Genomic DNA, 21,784 nt, shown 5'->3' with positions numbered 1-21,784 from the left:
AGGTGAAGGTGGGGGCAGGAAAAAGAGGCATCACTGGCAGGTGGATCTGCCAACTCTTCGTGAGACATGAAAACAAAATGCAGAAAGGCTTGCCCGTGACTAAGCAAAATGATTATCTATTTTTTTGAAGAAATTGTACATATTCCTGTTCTCAAAATTCTTTGACATAGCGTTTATATCAATCAAAACTTCTGCCATATATAATTGTAGGTTTTGTAAGAATTTTCTCCTCCCTTTGGTTTTTATGGCAGAAATGGGTTAACTTTTCTTTTCTAAGTGAAAAACTTCTCTCTTTTTTTCATTTATGCTTATAATTTACACTTGCTTTAATTCTGTATTTGAAGTTAGGAATTAAAGTCCTTCGGTTTCCTGTCTTTTAAAATCTGATTTAAAAGTTATAAGAGAGAACAAAGTGTTCAGAATATGTAAAGTAACTGTGGCTACTATTCTAATGGATATCTCCTGAATTTGTAAAATGTTAGACATTCTCAAATGCCATTATTTGAGAAGGTGTAGTTTGCCTGATGCATATAATAATTCAAATAGAGATACCTAACACTTTAGGAGTCCTCTTGGTTCCAGAAATCTCTTGACTTATTGCAGTTCTCAATTCTCCTGCTTTCTGTAAGCACAAGAAAGGGAATTTTTTCATAGTACTCAGCCCAGGATGTGGTCCCTACTACTGTTCTTTCTGGGAGCCACAAGTACTTCCACCAGTGGAAACCTGATGTGCAAAATCCTGGTTAGGGCTTAAGAGTTGCTTGCTCCTTTTATAGAAGGGTGACAGATGATTTATTTATTCATGCGCTTTAAGTTTGTGCTTCAAGTACGGTAACATACAACAGTTATTGGAGAGATTTTAGGACGGAGAAATGGGTATGTTTACCGAGCATGGCATGTTGATGAAATCAAACACGTTGGCCGCCAAATATTCAAAGAGGAAAGAAAATCCAAACCTTTCCATAACAGTTTGGCTCTGAAATAATCCAGAAGTTCAGAGCACAAGACATTTTTAGAGATTTAAAAGCTCACCCAAGGCCTTATGATCTTACTTTAGCTAAGGCAGAGCTGAGTTCAGGTTCATGCAAAGTCCCATGGAATCTGTCTGTGATGCGTAAAGTTTTCTTGTGATCTTTCTTTACATGTGCCGGACCACCCTTGAAATTACAGAAAAGAAACAGCCAAGAGAGCGATCCCATGCTCTGTATTCAGTCCAAGAGCAGAAAGAATGAGCTGGCTCTGTTTGGAACATGAGTTCCTCTTCTGGAGGCAAGAGGTTAGGAAGCAAAGGATTCCTAGGCAGGGAGCACACAGCATCCTCTGGCTCCAGCCAGGCTTCGCATCCGGAACTTGCTGCAGCTGGGATTCAGGGAGAGGAAGGTGGGATAGGAGGAGGGGAAGACGGAGGTGGGGGAGGGAGGGGTGAAGCGAGGGGAGCTGGTGAGGGATCGGCGCGGGGAGGGTGGGCTGGGGGGAGCGCTGGGCTCAGGGAGCTGAGTGGACGGCTGAGACGGGCGGCGCGTGCAGCAGCTCCAGCGAGAAGCGAGTTGCCAGAGCCAGGCTGCGGTTCCATCAGGAGCTACGAGCTCCGTGCCCGCTCCCAACAAGGTGATGGGCCGGCAAGCGTTTTATCTGGCCGCTGGGACTCTCGCTGCTTGGGGCTTCCTCTCTTAAACCTCTTCTTCTTCTCCCTTGGGTCTGCGTGTGTGTGAGTGCCCTTGTTTGGGGGTGAAGCCTCCTAGAAGGGGACACCCCTGTCCCTGCTCGTTTCCCCTTCTCTCCTCGCTGATGCATGCCTTCCAGGGGCGCCCCCATCTTCGCACCCGGTATCTGACACCGCTCCCTACTCCTGGTTGTGTCTCCTTCCCAGATGCTCAAGGTGTCAGCCTTATTGTGTGTGTGTGCAGCGGCTTGGTTCAGCCAGACTCTTGCAGCTGCTGCGGTGGTGGCTGCGGCCGGGGGGCGGTCGGACGGCGGTAATTTTCTGGATGAAAAACAATGGCTCACCACAATCTCTCAGTATGACAAGGAAGTCGGACAGTGGAACAAATTCCGAGACGTAAGTGATGCGCACCCTTTCGCAGTCACGCGCATTAGCTTCAGGGCTGGCGTTTGTCCTTGCTGTCAGAGGTGGGGAAGGGGCTCGGTTTTCTAAGGAAAGGCGGAGGTGGGGTGAAAAAGCTCGACAGTGTCACTGGAGAACTTAGCAGTCCACATTCCCTACCAAATAGCTTAAGTAGGAATTTGCTTGTTACATATATATCTGAGTTAGGTCACGCTAGGTTCTCTCTCTTCTTCCTTTCCGCGCCAGGACATCCCAATCTCCCCCCCCCCCCCCCTCCGCGCGCCCCCCAAACAAAGGTTTGCAAAGTAGCTGCTTCGACCTTCTCAACTTTTGAATGGTGTTTCTGGCACTAGTAAACAGAACAGAGGTGCCTCCTCCTTGCCTGTCTATAAAGTAACTAGGATCGATCTACTTACTAATGGTCCATTAAGGAATTTGAGGGAGGCGGTACAAAGATGTAAAATTTATAAATGCCTGCCCTCTGAGGGTGGGAGGTTGTTTGGCAGCATCAGTCCGTAGAAGTTGAACTGCTGCTGGTTACGTAAAATTGTCCACCAGATTTTGTTTCTGCATTCACGTACCCTGGAACACTTTTGTCTTGCACTCGATGTTACTGGGAGCAATGTGAACTGCAACGAAAGAATTAAAACGTTAGAATCCCTTGGGAGTTTTCTAAAGAGCTCTTCGAAGCAACTAGATTAAGAGACTCTCACATTTGCTCATATGGAGCCAATGTACAAGAGAACACACTAGTCACCCCCACCTGGTCTGAATGGAGTCCTATGAGAATACTAGATGCTGTGCCCAGAGCTTTGAACTTTGTTGATGCCCTGAAGAGATCGTTCTGACCACTGAGTCCCATCCGTAGCTCACCCTGTAAAACCCAGGGGTTTAAGGATTGGCAGACTGATACATATTCCTTGTCTAGTCGTTTAGTGACTTTTGAGAGAGTGTCTCTCTGAGTCAATCGTCAATGCTTCCTTTCCTCGTCTGTGAGTTAACTTCTATTAGCTCAGATCCTATGATAAGGAAAACAGATAAAGGCTTGGGCTAATTCTCATCCTGAATACATCATTTTCTTCTACCACTTCCCCATAAAGTAATTGGCAAGGGAAATCTCACAAAGAGATTCTGAAGAAATGCGATTATAGTTTAAATGTAAATCTAGATGATACACAGCACGGATATACGGCGTGGAAAATGACTGTGCTCATTCTTGTTGCAGGCTTCAGTATGGCTTTATGAATGAAATGTGAACATCATTCTTGTTGCTAAATGAATGTTCTTTACTCTTGTAAATGCAGAATTCTTGGCTAACTGCTTTAAGCTAACACTGATATTAAGCAGAATCAAAAGGAAGCAGGCAGTTATTTTGTATCAGGAGAGAACTGCCATTTATCATGCCCTCACTTGAGAAAAGAAATATTGAAAATTGTGGCAGTGTTTAAACAGTTCAGCCAATATTGACACACATTTATTGAATAACTACTATATTTTAAAATGAAATTTGGGCACTTCTAACACACTTTATATCCCGAGTGCCCCAGAGTTCTCTGGCTTTAGTTAAATAACATTACTATTAAGAGAAAGCAGTTGACTTTTGGACAGTATGGAGCATTTGAGCTGTGGCAAGCTGAGTTGCTTACTATGAAAGTAAATATGCTAGGACTCAATAGAAACAGAATGTGTCTGCTGAGTCTCTCGGGAGTTTCTGTGTGCACTCGCTGGAAAGGTTTACCAAAAAAGTCAAGTAGAGGGTTTTCTGATATATAATAAATATACAATTCACATATGCAATCCATAAAATGTAACCAATATGAATATATGTATGTATGTATTTAAAACTTAAGTTTTGTTTTAAAGTAGCCATGAGCCATGATAGGAAGATAATTTCACTTTATGATGACAGTCAGGGAGATAAAAAGAAATGTTGATTAAATTTTACCTTTAAATACCTGTTGCTTCCTGATAATGATGAAATGAGAGGTGATGCGGCTTCAATTCAGCTCTCAGAGCACAGCGTGTACAAACTTGTGCACATCACCCGGCGTCTTCCAAGCTTCTTTCTTTTGGGGTAAAACATTCCTTTCCATTCTTACTAGCACAAACAGGTGGACAATGAGACTCACTTTTGGGGGAAAGCACATGGCTAGGAGGCATTGTTTGAAATGTGAATTTATTGTGTTGCAGTGAGCGTCTCTAGCGTTCTGTTTGAGCTTTCTATCTGAAATGATCGGGTCTATGCTCAGAGTAGAGAAAAGGAAACAGACAAGGACATCTGAGCCTCTTCTCATAAAACCAGTTTTACTTCAGCAAATTCTTCTCATGCTTATTTTATAAAAAGATAAGTGACATAATTTAGGAAACATAATTCTTCACCATAATTAATTCTCCAGGATAATTGATAGTGGAATTAATTCTTACTTTCCTTTTGTAAAGTTAATATCAATTTACAAGCTACCCCTTGACAGATCAACTGTGCCTTCCTTTGACTTATATTTCATAACCTTATTGTATATGTACTTATAATTGAATATCCATAAACTAACATCTTTTTACACATTTAAATTAATGTATATATGAAAACATTTGTTGTGGGAAAACTTTAAATATGAGGAACAGAACATCTCTAATAACGATTTCCTCAGTAAAAATCAAAGGAAATAATAAAATCAAAGGAAAGCTGAAGATAAGAATTAATAAAGGAGGAATTGTAAATATTTTTGACTATTCTTTACTATTAATTTGCATGATGCCTTTTATTCTGTTATATTTCTGGCCTTTATTTCTATATAAATGCAATTTATTACACTGAAAACTTTTAATCCTTTAAGGATCACTTATTAAGTAAAATAAAATTCTAGCAGAGTTTTTAATTCCTATGTTTTAAAAAGAAAATTACAGTTTAAATTCACCTATAATTGTAGCAGTCAAGAACTTTAAAAAATACTATCTAAAACCAACATGGTATATTCAAAGTATACTTACATGAATTTAAAATGAGATACTGGATAGGGTATAGTGCATGTCTAAGTAAGACCTGAGTTCAATCTCTAGTACATACACATTAAGACAGGAGAGGGGTGACAATTAAAGTTAATTAAAATTTAAAAATGAAGTCCCAAATAATAAAATCCCTAACTCTCATCTCAATATAGGGAATGTTCAATAGACATACTGGTTGCATACTTTTTGGTTTTGTCAAGCTCTGCTATGTTGTGATATTAATCACACAACTTTTATAGGTGGAAGAATTTGGGGAGTATTATTTGTTCAAGAGTAGGAGCACAAAGTGATATCCTATTTCATCCTTATATATATATAGTGAGATAATTAAGAGGAAACTGAGTCATTGACTCAAATGGCTCAAATCTTACATATTATAAACTTTTAGGATCCATGAGTTCAATTAACGCACTCCCTTTGTCATGTAATAAATGCATAAAGAATTTGCAAACCAATGAAGAACTCAGTATCATACTGTGTAATACCATATATTATTGATTTCACTAAAGTACTAGTCAAGGGAGACAATAAAGACAAAATATGAGAGAACTTCAAGTGCTGGTCATTGAATGAAGTCCAGTAAAAGCATAGGAAGAGGAGTTCGTGTGGTTATGATAATTTCAGTACACCATATAAGAAAATCAAGGTTATACCTTTAAACTACAACACAAAAAAAGTCTAGATTAGAGTTTTGTTTCAAAACTTAACTGGACCTAATTTTTAACTGCTTCAAGAAATGATTACCATTAATATTGTAAAATCCACAAATTTTGGTCTATAATTCTACTTAAGTAATTTTTAATGTTCAATCCTAATAACAAAATCTATTTAAATATGAAATTTAGCCTACAACTAAAGGACTTCTACACAACTCTGAAAATGTAACACACACAGAGTAAAGCATTTTTTTTTTCTATGTGACACCTAGGATTTAGTCCAAAGGACTCAAACTTCTCTGAGATTTGCTGGTGCTAATTTTATTTTGCAAAAATAAAACAGCTAACTAGGGTTTTAGAAGAGTAACCTTTCTTATTTTTATTTTCCTTTCACCTCACTTTCTTTTTTATCTGAGTTGAGCTTCTTGACTGTAGGAATAATTTGAGAGGTGGTGGTTCAAAATGTTGTATCTTCCCTGGGATATGGAGGATCAGGGGCTGCTAAGATTCAGTGTTCTGGTTGTTGTAATATTGTCTTCTGTTAGAAAAAATCAATAAAACAATTGGTTTGTGTGTGTACTCTCAGTTCTCTATCACTGTCTTTGTTAGGGTTTTTATTGCTGTAAAGAAGCACCATGACCATAACAATTAATAAGAAAAACATTTAATTGGGTCTGGCTAGAGTTCCGAGGTCCAGTTACTCTCAAGGCAGGTGGAATGAAGGTAGAAGTGGCGCTTGAAAAGGAGCTGAGAATTTTACATCTTGATGCGCAGGCAGCAGAAGTTATCTGAGTCCACATTGGGAATAATTTGAACATAGAAAACCTCAAAGTTCACTCCACAGTGACACATTCCTACCAACAGGGCCACTTCCTCTTCAACAAAGTCACATCTTCTAATAGGGTCACTCCCTAAGTGTGTGTGGGGGGCATTTCTTTTCAAACCACTGCAGTCACTTAAATTTATTTTATTCTTTTTCATGAGGAAATTATGAAAAAGGCTCTTTCAGTTGTCTGTGACTTTAAGGTTAGTGACGCACGCCTATTGTGATCTTTAGTATTACACATAATCTTAGCATAGAGGAGGATTCTTCCTTGCTACTACTTTGTGATTAATAGCTGAATTCTACCATTTTTCCTTTCAACAGTATATGACCCACATAAAATTAATGAGTAATTAGAAACTGTTCATAATGTGAATGAAATGGCATAGTTAATGTTCAAGAGTACATTGAGAATGTCCAGGGGTTCATTCTCAATAACGAATGTATTAGCTTCTTTTCTGTTGTTGTGAAAGACATCATGATGAAGGCGACTTAAAGAAATATTTAGCTCATGATTCCAGAAGGTTAGAGTTCATGGCCATCATGGTGGGAGGGGGCATGGTATTGGTGCAGTATCTGAAAACTTACATCTTGATCTACAAGCAGGAATCATGGAAAGAGCTTACTGGGGGTAGCTTGGGCTTTTGAAACTTCAAAACCCACATACCTCCTGTAATATGGCTTCATCCCTAAGTCTTTGAAAATAGTTCCATCAATGGGAGAACAGGAATTTAAATATATGATATCATAGGAGTCAATTTTTAAAATTTGTATTTAGATGCTATTTTTTCATTTCTTTTATATATCAACCAGTTTCCCCTTTTTACTCTCTTCCTGTCCCCTCCCCTTTCCCATCTATTCCCTTCCCCCATCTACTCCTCTCCATCTCCATTAGGAAAGGACAGGGCTCCCATGAACTTGCACAAAGCATGGCGCATCAAGTTGAAGCAGGATTGAGATTCTGCCCTTATGCTGGAGCAGATAATCCACCTTGGAGAACAGGTTACTAAAAGCCGACTAAGTGTCAGGGATTGGCCCTGCTCTCACTGTTAGAAGCTTTCTTAAGAAACCAGATACTCAATTGTCACACACATACAGAAGGTCTAGATTGGTCCCATGCAGATATGGGAGCCGTTTTCATTCAAACCACCACAATATCTGTCTAATGCATATGCAAGTGTTGACATCCAATATTTCTTTCTATGAGACATTGTAACTGCAATGATAATTACGTATCTGAGTCTGTGAACATACATATCTGCATGAATGTTGTGTGCATGACTGTGTGCATCTGCATATTTATGAACTACTTTCCAGATATTGAACCCAGGTCCCCACATATTTAAGCATATGCTATTCTACTGAGTTATACTTCTTGTACCCCATTTCTTATAATTTTTACAGTAAAAAAAAACCCATAGTTTCTCCTTGAGAAATCTGTTAACTGCTTACATTTTCCTCAGAGCTTTCTTTGCTTTATTTTTACTTTGAATATACATCACTGTTTAGTTCTTAGGAGTCTTTTCACTATTAGTTACATATTTACAAGTCAGAGTAGGTAGAAGGCTAGAGAGTGAAGCCATATTAGTATGGGACTGGCATTCATATTGTATTAATCACAAAGAGATTTTATCTGCAGAAAATCAATATACTTCTTAAAAGAAACAATAGAGCACCATGACTATTCTGGGGCCAATGATTCAGCAGGGCAGTAAGGACTCACATGTTTCATCATCACGACTCCAGTACTGTGAGTCCTAATTTGGTCATGTTAACCTTCCACATTCCTATGTCTTCATTCTCTTTCCACATCACTGTGGACCCACCAGGATGGATTTATGGTCAATGTTTCTCAAGTCAAGTATCCCAGGATAAAGGAAGCAGGCCAGAGAATGTCTCTTGGCTTGCTGGTTTAGTAGTCCTTGCATCATGTAAGTAACTCTGCTGAGAAAGTCTGCTTTGCTGGTAACTATTCAGTCAATCTCTATTATGAATTCATCCTAATGGAACTCATTGCGAAGCAAAAAATATATGCTTTCCCTATTTATAACTTCTAGGGAATTCTTTCAAAAGTTAACTATATGAATATTAATTCTCCCTGTGTGCTTCTTATGTTATATGTATGCATATATATCATATACATAAGTTTTTATTGTAATATATACTGTTATATATGAACATATATACAAAATAAAACACTTTATATGTGTATATATCTTTGAATAGGTACAGAAAACAACATGAAAATCAAGATAATCATGAGTATAGATCTAGGCATATACACCATATAATATATATATATATATATATATATATATATATATTATGACATTGTCAACAGAAAGCCTATAACCAGATGATTTCAGCATTTTAAGTTTTTTTCTTACTTCTGGTTATGAAATGATCTCATTTGTTATTATCCACATGATCACAGTATACTCTTCTTACAGGAATTAAATTTCTTTGGCACCAGATCCTCAAACTTATGAGTTACATATTCAAAAGGAGCATTGTATTCCTCTAGAAAGCTTACTGTAAGATTATGGGTTGAATACTTTTAGATCTCAGGAGTCAAATTCAACATGACATTTTATGTTCTTATTCAATTTTCCCTTTTATGGCTTCATGTTCTGTTCACAATTTTATTTTATTTTATGTACTTACTTTTGAAAGAAGAGCTTTGAATCTTTTGTGCATACTATCCAACTCCTTAAGCTTTTGGAGTCCTTAGATGTCCTTTCTCATTTGTGAAAACCTTTTCATCTTTCTTCTCTCAACAGTTACTATTTTGCAGATTTGTGTAAGTTGTTGGACTATGAAGTTCTCATTGTTCAAGTTCAGAGTCTCTAACCCTGTCTACATTATGCCTAGCATTACAACAATAAATTCTTACAGATTATATTGAAGAATAGAATATTACCCTCAGTGTGTATTGTATTTAACTGGACATTGCCAGGTGGAAAGCCTTTAAGTATTGCCTCTTGTAACTGTGCTGTCTTTTACCAGCCAGTTCCGTTTCTGACTACTCAAGGATGTCCATTCTGTCCAGAGGTTTCAGAGTTACTTTCTGAAGCAGTGACCTCCATAAATGGGTGATTTTTGTATAGCAGATATTCACGAGAGTTCCAAGAAAAGAAACTCATTCATGTGTTGACCTGAGCATGCTCAGGCTTGACTTTTGTTTGTATAGCATTAACCTGACTGTATTTGCATGGCAACATTTAGTTAACAGAGTAACTGTGAAGTTTAATCCCTACTGAAGAAAGACTAACATTAAGAAAATGGTTGCAATATCTGGTGGTGGTTGGAAGGTATTGGTGACTATTGCATTTGGCCATCCTGTAATAATTACCATTGTAGTTCTCTCTTGAGAACATTTTCAATATTCCCTCTGCACCGACTGATACTATGAGTTTTATCATTACTTGTAAGCTGTGGTGTAGCTTTCAGTACTTCCATCATAGTGCTAAACCATATCTCTATTCTTTTAGCCATGAAGAACAGGGAAAGAAGCCCTGCTTAGGGCACAGCTGAGATGCCTTATCCAAGACTGTCTAGGAATCCGGATGGTTAATTGTTACTTCTAAGAGAAACTATTGATGGTCAGAATCAATGAAGAGTATGCTGTAGGAAGTTACAAGGAGGCTGATGGCAAAGCTCACTTTCTTATAGTTGACATTACTTATCTTGTTTTCTGGGAAGTTTATTTTTACAGATACATCTCATTGGGTAACATGTCTGAAATATCTCTGTGAATCATCAATAATTATTGACAAGTAGTCTCTCTCACTCTCTCTAAATACAGTGCAATAGAAACTTTATCAATGAAGAGACATAATTGTGAAGCTGTAGGCTCCGAATTCAGAGAACAAACGCAGGCTTATATTCATATTCAGAGGTGAGGAGGTTACTGTGAGTTCAACAGGTCTAAGGTAAAAATTGAGACCAGTTCCAGAAAAATATTTTACTAAAAATACTAATTGTCACTATAATCAAACAATTTCAAATAAAGGCATAGATTGTCTGCATTTTACATGTAAATAGAAAACTCAGAGTTTTATTTCCCTTGGTCAAGTGAAGTGATGATGACAGAAGTGTGCTTATTCAAAATATCAGAAGAGGTAATTACTAAAAATATAAGAAAATATATTTTCTGTTGTGTAGAAATTGATAGTGTTCTTATCACAAATGAGTTGATAGTTGTGTGTGCTTTATTTTTCTACTTCAAATGATAAGATGAAAGATAAGAGCATATCAGAAGATACATTGAAAACCCTAGAAATATTGCTTTAGGTTGAAGTAAAAACATAATTTCTCATTTACCTATTTTGATATCATGTATTTTTACTGTCAACAATTTCCCAATAAACAAATTGCATTTGTGCATATGTGCAATTATATTCCCATTGAATAGGTCAAGAAATGAGGTGCAAAGAATCATAATCATTTAGCTTCAGTGAAGTTTATCTCTAATATTGATAATTTCCTGGCTTAGAAGGAGTAAAATCCTGATTAAATTATCACAAATCACAAATGTGGTATATCAAAATGTGTGTGCACACATATTTTACTGTACATCAGAGCCTAAGTAATTTTGTTCACTGAAGAAAATTCACTGTTTTTCTTTGGGCTCTCAAGCATGACTGATCGAGAGCCATGGCTTAGTGCAACTGCCCATGGCAAAATACAGCATCATGCATGCAGCGTGTGCTGTGAATCCCTGCAAAGATCAAAGTTCTAATGACTTCATCTATGATAGTTCACATCATCCTGAATCTGCAAAAATATCACATCACTTAAAGTCTTAGGCTTGTACTGGCATTTGAAACCCAAAATTCTTGTCCTTATGCAGCAGAGTAATAATGCTTCCTTTCCTTTATCAAAGTATTTTACCTGTTTGGAGTTTGGAGACATATAATATGTTTTGTAATGTTAGTTGTGGTTAAAAGTAAAACATTTATAATGTTAGCTGTTATAGAATTTAAGTCGTGTATTTTCATTTTGGTACACATAATTTGAAGCACTTTATCTCCACAAATTCTACACCCAGTGAAGAACTTTCCATCTTACCAGCATCCAACCCATTGCAGTCACGATCCTGTTTTTCTGTTTTATTAAATTTAATACATATTTCACGTAAATAGAATAATGCCAGAAGTGTTCTTCTGTAACCGGTTAATTCCACTTAACATGATCTCCTTAAGGCTTAATTATGATGTGGCATGCTACAGGGTATATTTTGTGGTTTGTGTGTATGTACAAGTTCACACTTGTGTGTGTACAATTTCACATTCACATATACACTTGTTTGTGGGAATGCATGAGCACTCACATGTATGTGAACGTTGTGAAGAAAAGCTAACATTGGGTGTTCTTTTCATATTCCTTCCAGCTAGTTTTTGACTCATAGGTTCAAACAACATGGCAAGAGTAGTTGGTCAGAAAGACTTAGAGATCCCCCTTTCTCCAGTGTTGGGATTATAGTTCATGCCATCACCTACAGCCTTAAACAAAGGTGTTGGGAACTGAACTCAAATATTCATGACTGCATGGCAGAGACTTTACTCACTGGGCTCTCTACCCATCTCTGATTTATTTCTTTTCTGAGAGTTAATACCCTGTTTTTCACAATACTGTTTTTGTCCATCCACAAGTTGATGTGAATCTAACTGTGCCTAAGGAAGAATAACTACTGTTGCCATAATTATGGATGAGTAAACATATCAAGATTCTATTTTTAGCTATTTATGCATGCACCCACAAAAGGAATTCTGCATTATGTGGTGCTTGAATTTTCTATTATTTTTTTAATTGCATTTACTGATGGGACTGTATGAACTAGCAAGCCATGGTGCATGTTTATGTGTGGGGTACCGGGGTTAACAACAGCTTCTGGAAATCAGTTATTTCCTTACAGCACTTTGTTCCAGGGACAGAACTCTGGTTTAGAGGCAGTTGTCTTGGTACACTGAGCCTCATTTTGAATTTTTGTAAGGAAGTACCATACTGTTTATCATAGTGGATACATTGATTTTCATTTCCACCAATAATGCTGCTGATATCAATTGCTTTACATCCGTACTAAAATAGATCTGCTAATACATTTGGAGTGATCCCTCCTTCTGGCTTTAATTTCTACTTTTTCAAAGTTTAGTGAATTTGAGATCCTTTCCTATACTTGCTGGCCATTTGTCTATGATCCCTAGAAAAGGGTCTATTTAAGAACTAGACCCAAGTTTCAATTAGGCAATTTGAAGTTTGTTTAGTAGAATTAAAAAAAAAAAAGCTTAAAGCAAAAATATGTTAAATGAAACTGAGTTTCAAAAATTTTATGAACCTCTTCTGGACTGGTGATATTTGAGCCTTATCTTTAAAGCTAATATGTATTTTTATTTATAAATAGTTATAATTTTAAATGAATTATGACAGGTAACTAATGGTTTTGTCTTGGTTTTGTTTTATCTTCTGAATGTTACCGCTGAATGTTTTCTTGTCGGTTGATTGAGATGCTGATAATAATTTGAAATTTTCTACAGATTTTAATGTCTTTTAGACAAAGGGACAGTTATAACACTTGGAGTTGATCCATTTATCTTGCAGTGGGAAAAGGCATCTCATTGTTTACAATTCATTCATCTTATAAAAGCCTATAACTGTACATCAATTTTCTTCCAACCTTAGTGTTTATTCTCATAGGGTCTTGTATTTGGAACGGCATACCACTAAATATTATTAGTAATTTTCTACAGTGATAGTGCTGTTCAAATATTTGAGATGGCAAGGGTGTCTGTAAAACTAAAACAGAATGCAACCGGCATGTATTCTTATAGCAAATGTTGTCTTCATACTTCCTGGAAACTATTAGGGTTGTTCTAAGTGTAGCCAACTTACAAATATTACTCTTGCAACCTTTTTCTCTTGTTGTTCTCACTAAAAAATATTTTTTCTTCACTTCCAGAACATTTTAAAAGCGTGAACAAAAGAAATAGATAAGAGAATTAATGACTTCATTTGAATACTAACAATCTGAAAATTATTATCACATGTAATTATCACACATGTTATAATTTGAGTGTATTTCATGATGGGTGGGGATGTGTGGATAAATTCAGCAACCTCTGTCTATCATGGATCATTTGGTTTTCTGTTTTTCATATTTAATAGCACTTATCTGGAGAATGATGTTACAAAATGAAATACAGAGATGAGATGGATTGTTTAGTAAATTGCTGACTATGAGCATCTGCCTTAGAACCTCAGCAAGTGCAAGAACATGCCAGCACAGCAAACATGTGATGGCAATTCCCAGGAAGCATGCTCAGGAAGATTTCTGGGCCTTGCTGGCTCACAAACAGGGAAGCTCTAGGTCCATTTAGAGACACAGTTTCAAAAATGTTAGGAATCAATAAAGATACCTGATGTTGACCTCTGTCTTCCAAATGTACACAACTCTCTCTATGCCAGGATGCAACATACACACAGGCATTACATACACATGAGAACTAAAAGAGATTATGTTTACAATTGTTGTGATATGAGCAGCGGGCTGCTTCCCACAACCCAGCTTCATACCTGAAATAATTACAAGGAAACTGTATTCTTTTAAACATTGCCTGGCCCATTAGTTCCAGCCTCTTATTGGCTAGCTCTTACATATTGGTCTAACCCATTTCTAATAATCTGTGTAGCCCACGAGTGGCTTACCAGGGAAGATCTTAACCTGCCTCAGTCTGGAGTGGGAGAATCATTGTGACTCCCTGATTCAGCTTCTTTCTCCCAACATTCTGTTCTATTTTCTCCGCCTACCTAAGGGTTGGCCTATCAAATGGGCCTAGGCAGTTTCTTTATTAATAAGAAATCACTCCCACATCATAAATTGTGGACTTTTCATAATTTGTGATATGATGAGATAGTTTGCTCCCCAATTTCCACATGGAGGAAGGAGACAATTGATACCTCTAAAGAAGAAGTTATCTTCATGACTTGTGTGCCGTGTCAAGTAGGTCCACATACACAATATATACACACTCAATAAATACAAATGTAATAGAAATAGCTTTCTTCTGTACATTTATTTTTAATATTACTTCCATCTGGATTTTTTTTCAGTCAGTAAATATGTTCATCATGGGACATGCCTTTCCATTTTGGAATTCTGTAGCAAGATATTTTTACATATCCATTGGACCTAAGAAAATATAGGACAAGTTAAAATAGAAATATTCACTTATCTCATTCTAAATGGAATCAAGAAACAACAAACTCATGCAATGCTACATCTTTACTATTAATTTACATGAAAGATATGGTAACATAGATATTTTCTTGGTAAAATTACAGTATAACTCATGTTAAATTAAAAAAAATATGGCAAATGTTACAAATAATATTGACAGTGTGTGATCCTTAGTAAAGAGAAAAGTCTTATTTTATAGAACATACATGCATCCTCTCTATCTCTCTCTCTCACACACATATGCACACATAACTATAGGAACTTAAATGCACCATATTAATAATACTGTTTCCATATATATATATATATAATCACTAGACATTGTCTTCTTATGAATGGAAAAAATAATAGATCCAGCTTCTAAAAATAGTAATTCAATATTTTCTTAATCATAACTAATAATTATTTTTCTACCAGACCCTCTACAACTTTCAATGTAGTGACATAGTGTCTGTCTGCTGGGCACTTAGAAAGATGCACTCACAGATGCCCTAGCAGTTGCTTGAGAACCCATTTGAGAAGATGGATTATTTATTGGCTTTTTATGACTTATAGTATAGTATGAAATTATATGCAACATCCTTGTCTCCCTGAAATGCTGTCTGAGGTGCCCTTGGCAGCATCTGATGTTCTCAAATATCCCTGAGGCTGTAAGCGTCATCGAAAATGAACATTCCGTGGGACAGAATTTTTCAGGAACATTGCAGCCACAGCATTAACCTGGGAACACCTGAGAACCATTCCTTTGACATGAACAATAATATCTTGTAGTTGAAATGCCATGAGCCTTAGAGAATTTCTATGCTTAATAAATCTATGTTTGTGAAGTCATTCTCCACACTGATAACTATAATGCTAGTTTTATATCTATGAAATCTGAATGCTATGCCAGGCCAACTTTTACACAGATTAACTCATTTGGCAGTATTTGCCTTTGAAATTTTTAAATTTATTTTCTTTTTACTCAGTTTGTTAAACTTTGCTTCTCACTGTATCGCAATTCAAACCATTAATTTTGGAATTGAAAGCTTTTCTTTAACTTTAACTACATTTCAATGTAAAACTTTGAAAAAAAAAAGTCATAATGATATTTCCAGTGGGGATGGAAATGTTTAATGTAGGTAACAATTTCACAATAAAGATAGAAGCCATCTATCTGTATTGTCTTTCATGAATGAAGTAGGTGTGGAAAGAGACTTCTCTTTACATGTACACAAGGCACCAAATTTTAATACACTTGAGGACTGCCAGTGGTCATTCAATAAGATTTGAAATCTAATTTCAGAGCTGCTTTGTTCCTGCTAGATAAATGCGGCCTGATTTCTGTTGTCAAGAGCTCAGTGTTTATTCTTGGAAAAAGTGCCCCTTGATTTCGTGTGTTGCTGGCTCCAAAGTGTGGAGTGTGCAGAGTAATAGGGATCAATTGGTATCATGCCCAAATGAGACTCAACCAGGTTGATGTTAGTCTCCTGTGTGTTTGCTACCATAGGCAAGATAAGTAGAGTACAGCTTAAAAACCTCACCCAGGACTATGATAAAAACCCTTGGAAAATTCCTTTACTTAAAATTAACTACCAGTGACAATGGCTTAACTAGTAGAAGGTCCCTACTCCTGATTGCTTTACTTGTATGTTCTAGAATGGACTCCAGGTATCTCCAGAATCTCACTGTGGACTCCAAAATTAAGATTTTTCTTTTTGTTTGAAAAGTAGCACCCACGAATGTTAAGGTATTGTGTAATTATGGATTATATGATTGAACATAATCTTTGGTTCTTAATTTTTGTTGTTGATATTGGATTATGCAGCAATATTTGTGATGTATATTTGATGAATAAAGTTGTATTGTAACTTCTGTGTTCAATAATTTTCCCCATATATATATAATATATATATATTCCAAAAGTTCATTTATTAAATAAGAATGCAGCCATAGTGATACTACCTGTAGCTAATTAATTAAAAATTGTATTTAGGATTGATGTTAAAATGGGCATTAATTATGTACGTATAAGACATATTATTGCCAGATACTGTTCTTTTATTCCTGGCTGCTCTGACCTGAAATAATCCGACAGAAACTATATTATTTGCAATACTGTTTGGCCAATAGCTTAATTAAGGGCATTTTTTTTTTTGCTAGCTCTTATATCCTAAACTAACCAATCTCCATTAATCTGTGCATCACCACAAGGCCGTGGCCTACCACCAAAATTTTCCTGAGCTCTAGCTCAGTGTCTGTCTCCTGCAGTGGCTACATGGCTTCTCACTGACTCCACTTCTTTCTCCCAGCATTCAGTTTAGTTTTTGTGCCTAGCTCTATTCTGCTAAGCCACTGACTAAAATAACTTTATTCATTAACCAATAAAAGCAACAAAATACTTTTTACTTAAATGCTTTTTCTTTCATTTTCTGTTTGACTCACATGGCTAAATGAAAAATGCTAGTTTGGCTCAGTGTGCTAGTTCAATATCAGTACAAATCCACTGTAACATGAACGGGCCTGGCTTGTTTGTGTTTCCTGTCCTGCCCAGTACTCCACAGCTGGCAAGGCCCCCAAAAAATCACACAGAGATCGCTATAAGTAATAAAGATGATTGGCCCATTAGCTCTAGCCTCTCACTGGTTAACTCTCACATCTTGATTAACCCATTTTGTGATCTATGTTAGCCATGTGGCTCAGTACCTTTTTTCAGTGGGGCAGATCATATCCTGCTGCTTCGGTGGTCTGGGTAGGAGTGGGAGGAATCAACTTCCTCCTTCCCAGAATTCTCCTGTTCTCATTACATCATTTCTACTTCCTGTCTGGTTTTCCAGCCTATATTTCCTGCCTGGCCAATCAGAGTTTTATTTAAAGCATGATTGATGGATTACAGACAATTCTCCCACACCAATCCACACCATACACAAGCAGAGCAAAGCCTCAAGATGTACTCATGAATGAATGATTAAATTACACAGACAGCAAAATAATATTCCATAAAAAATCTAATAATCACTCGGCAGTGGTGGTGTATGCCTTTAATACCAGCACTCGGGAGACAGAGGCAGGCGAATCTCTGTGAGTTCTAGGCCAGCAGGGAGTTCAGATAAGATTCCAGGACAGTCAGGAGAGTCAGGAGAGCCAGGACAGCCAAGACACAGAGAAACCCTCTCTCAAAAACAAAAACATCTAACAAAAAAAAGACAAGAAAAAAGAAACTAATAATTATAGACTTATTATTATGTAAATTTAAAGTTAAAAATTCCTAACATTTTATAATAATTAAATGTACATAAACCCTAAAGTGTAGAAAAGATATAACCCTTATTTTTACTGTACCACCAAAAATGTTATGAAAACAAAAATCTATATCAAATACAATAGATTAGGTATATATTGCCATCATGATTGTGGTTCACATCATTGCAGAGGTGAATAATACAATAGAATGACTTTCTTAACTCAATGTTGGGTAAATACTTTTTACCAATGCTTTTGAAATTCTAGGAAATTTCCTCTCAAATGTGTATTACTTGTTTTCTTCCCAGTGATCTGATCTTGATCAAAGCACTTAGAATTTAAGACTGTCTCTGATGTGTATTGAAGTGCCAGACTCTTTCTTCTTCCCTTGCTTAGACCCTAATTATCTGTTGCTGAAGTCGATCTCACTGGTGTCGGTTTTGTTTTCAGGCTTTCTGTGTCTGCATATCTGGATGCGTAACTGCAATACTTTTTACACCAGTCCCATATTTTTATTCCTTTTTCAAATATTTAACCCATTCTAAATTTTATCATGAATTAGGACTTCAAGTAATAGTAACTATTGTTACTTCTAAAAAAACTTGTGAATAGAGTCATCTTTGGTAGGAAAGACTGCAATATCTATGTATCAGACTAGTCTCATGGACAGGCATATTAGAGGGTGATCATGTGATTTCTTTACAGATAAGGTAACATGTGGGAATATTGTAACACACACTTAAAGGAAGGTTTCATCAAAAAGAATCTGAAATAAGAAAAAGGAAAGGAACCTTTGTAACTATTCAGGAAAGAGGAGGATCATGCCTATGATTTGTCTATCATTCTACATTATAGGCTAGAAAAAAACATTCCCTTTCTCCATTCCAGGCTCGCCCAGTAAACCTCTAGTTTTAATGCAACTGAGCTTTGGGAAGAGATTCTACCATCACATTAACTTATACTTTCTGCTGTCAGTCATAATCGAACTTCAGAGGCTTTCAGGCTAAGATCCGGATCCTGTTTGGTGATGAATTCAACAATTAAATAACAACAGTAGGAGACTTTAGGGTGAGCCAGAATCTTCCATGTGACAGACAGATCTCAGTAGAAGCACCAAGTAACCCAAGTAATCAATTTTCCATCCTCAAATCCAAAATCCTTTCTTTCCCAACTTCCTACCCTGCAGTAGGTTCTCGCCGGTCTCCATTTTCTTTTGTGCAAATATTTTTCCACCACTGACATTGAATTGTCATTGTATTCATGCTTTCTTTCCTGCTTTTGTTTTCATGTGACTTCTTCTGATGAGCCATCTGTTATTCATATGTTTCCAAACACCTCTCATGGCTCAATTTCTATTCTACAGCCGAAGACAACCTGTTTTTACATGCAGTTCTGTGGTACTTTCTGTGAGTAGTGGAATACTCCAGGCTTCTAAGAGATCTAAGAGATCTCTGTCTATTCCACTTGTCCTAGGAAGCCACAAAAAAAATTACAAGGCAGATTTCTGTATTGGTGAGGGACTATGGTCATAACTTTGGATTAAGGATAGGCGCCTAAGATGGACGTAAAAACCCAAGCTATTGTTTTGCATTAATAGCAGAGATTTCTTGTTTCCCTTAAAGTTTATCTTGAGGGCTACATTTGTGGAACACATACCATTTTCAAATTTTCAAGTAATTTCTTAATAACTATCTGATTTCTGTATTTAAGCTCTCATTTATTTTACAACTCTGTTACTCTTTTTTGGCAGCTTTGAGCCCTATTTAAAAGTGAAAGAATATTAGTAAAGATAGACTGTGTCATATGTGACACGATTTTGCTCTTCCAAGCAGCCAACTCCTGAGCTATAATTACTCTGAAAATGTCAGCTGCTAGGGTTTCTGCCATGAGCCACCCCAGCCCTCGGCTGCCCCAAGGCAACTTCAGATGACGAGGAAAACATCCTCACTGCCTTTTACTCTCTAGATCCAAAAATGTAAAAGCTGAAACTGCTATGATGGAAGGAATACCAGTGAACTGAAAAGATCAAATGACTGATTACCTCACTGTAGGTAACCTTTGAGAAAATCATTTATAGACTTCTTTTTCTGAAAAGTCAAAGGAATTACATTTAAATTACATGCCTGATTTTATAATAAGTGTATAATATTGTGAAATATTTTTAAAATGTTAGATGAAAAGACACAAATAATCTCAGAAATATTATATAAACTTCAAATTATGGTAAGTGAATTAAGAAAATTGTTTCACTGTTATAAATAAAATTCTGCTTTCTTGAAGAAATTCTATTTCTCCTTTTTGTTTGTAATCTTGTAACATACCATATTGGCTTTGTAGAATCTACACTGCCTATGAAACATGAAGGATTTGAAATCTACTGTAAAGTTATTTTAAGCTAATAGTTGTTCCTTACTGGTGAGGATTTTTCTTTATATTATGTAAAATATATATGCACATATTTTTATATTATATAAAACAGTAATAACAACAAATAAAACAAGAATAATAGATCATTTCTTATTGGTGAATTTTCCTCCTCTACTTTGTTATTCTCTTATAATACATTTTTTAAAATAGCATCCTTAAAGACATCTTTGACTAGCTTAATAGAACTTACAGCTGTATACATCAAACATGAGATTCCATCACTCATTTCAATTTATTGATTATTGTTGCAGTCATTATTGTTATGGTAAAATGTGGTCATTTTCATTACATTACTAACTCAAAATATTTGACATATGCAATGTTGTTCCAATAAAAAAAAATCTGTGAGATGAAAAGCTAGCATACTGGAATGAGGCAGCTATATAGGGTAGTTGCAATGCTCCTTCACCAGAACTTCTCAATGACTGTATTTGGAGACAAGGAAAATGCTTAGAGATAGAGCGTGCTGCAGAATGTTCCTTACAAGCAAATGTAACAGCTAAATCACACATAGTAAGTAAGATTGCTCCTTCATTCACACAAGTGTCTTTATACTCTGTGTCTTATACTTTGCCAGGTGTTTCGAACAAATTCAAAAGTCACAGTGATTTCCTCAAATACTCTGATCTTGAAAGAATTTAAACGACAATTGAGTAGATTTCTACTATCATTTTCTAAGTAATTTTCAGTTCTTTTTTTTATTAATTTTAGAATGACTGTAGATAGAAGGTTAAGTGAGTTTTCTAGTATAGCTATGATCTAGTGGGTGAAAATTTGGTAGGTGGTCCCTGTAGATTTTCTCTTTAACCTCAGATGATTCAAGATTTCTGTGTTTTGAAAAAGGAAAATGAAACAAAATTTAAGTCAAAGGCACCAGAACTTTCTTAAATAGAAATCATTATCGGGGGGAAAAGAAACAGCTAAATAATTCAAATGGAGAGGCTAACAGCATTGGTGAGAATTCAAAATTAGAATTATGCACAGCATAGTTTCTTAGGAACAGAATAACAACCATTGAAACTGGTTTTGTTATGCATTATGTTTGTAATAACCCTGTGTAGGGTTAAAGTTACTACATCACTAGAATAAATGTAAGTGATGAAGAGTTGATCGGCGGAGGCTTGTCTAATGATGCTGGAGTCAATGTACTCACACTGGCTGCTTATACAGTTTGGATAACTGATCACCAGTAATCGAACGAGACCTTGGTACCACTGTGTTGCATTGTTCCTTACATAGCTTCCCACAGGAAATTGCTCAAGACCACTGATATTAAGTACTCTCTCGTCTCTTACCAAAACAAAAATTAACACTACCTTGTAATAGGCACATTTTGTAACCTACCTAAA

At 36.3% G+C, this 21,784-nt stretch overlaps 1 protein-coding gene across 5 annotated transcripts in view; it reads left to right on the top strand.

The window, feature by feature from the left end:
• Positions 1–1,284: 1,284 nt before the first annotated feature.
• Spock3 (SPARC (osteonectin), cwcv and kazal like domains proteoglycan 3) overlaps positions 1,285–21,784 on the top strand; it is a 367,429-nt gene continuing 346,929 nt past the window's right edge. For 4 of the 5 annotated variants that reach the window (XM_041674838.1, XM_041674837.1, XM_041674836.1 and 1 more), the window contains exons 1-2: positions 1,285–1,380; positions 1,871–2,059. In XM_041674838.1, the coding sequence (XP_041530772.1) occupies positions 1,871–2,059 (189 nt within the window). In that variant the 5' untranslated portion in view covers positions 1,285–1,380. Of the gene's footprint in view, positions 1,381–1,469; positions 1,609–1,870; positions 2,060–21,784 lie in introns of those variants that run through there. The other variant, XM_041674835.1, reaches the window with a different exon arrangement.

The sequence above is a fragment of the Microtus oregoni genome, unplaced genomic scaffold (assembly GCF_018167655.1).
Source record: "Microtus oregoni isolate MIOR12 unplaced genomic scaffold, Mior012 000025F_ref0000491, whole genome shotgun sequence".
Taxonomy (NCBI): Eukaryota; Metazoa; Chordata; class Mammalia; order Rodentia; family Cricetidae; genus Microtus; species Microtus oregoni.
The sequence above is the reverse complement of the archived record's forward strand: the minus strand, read 5'-3'. Positions and strand labels throughout refer to the sequence as shown.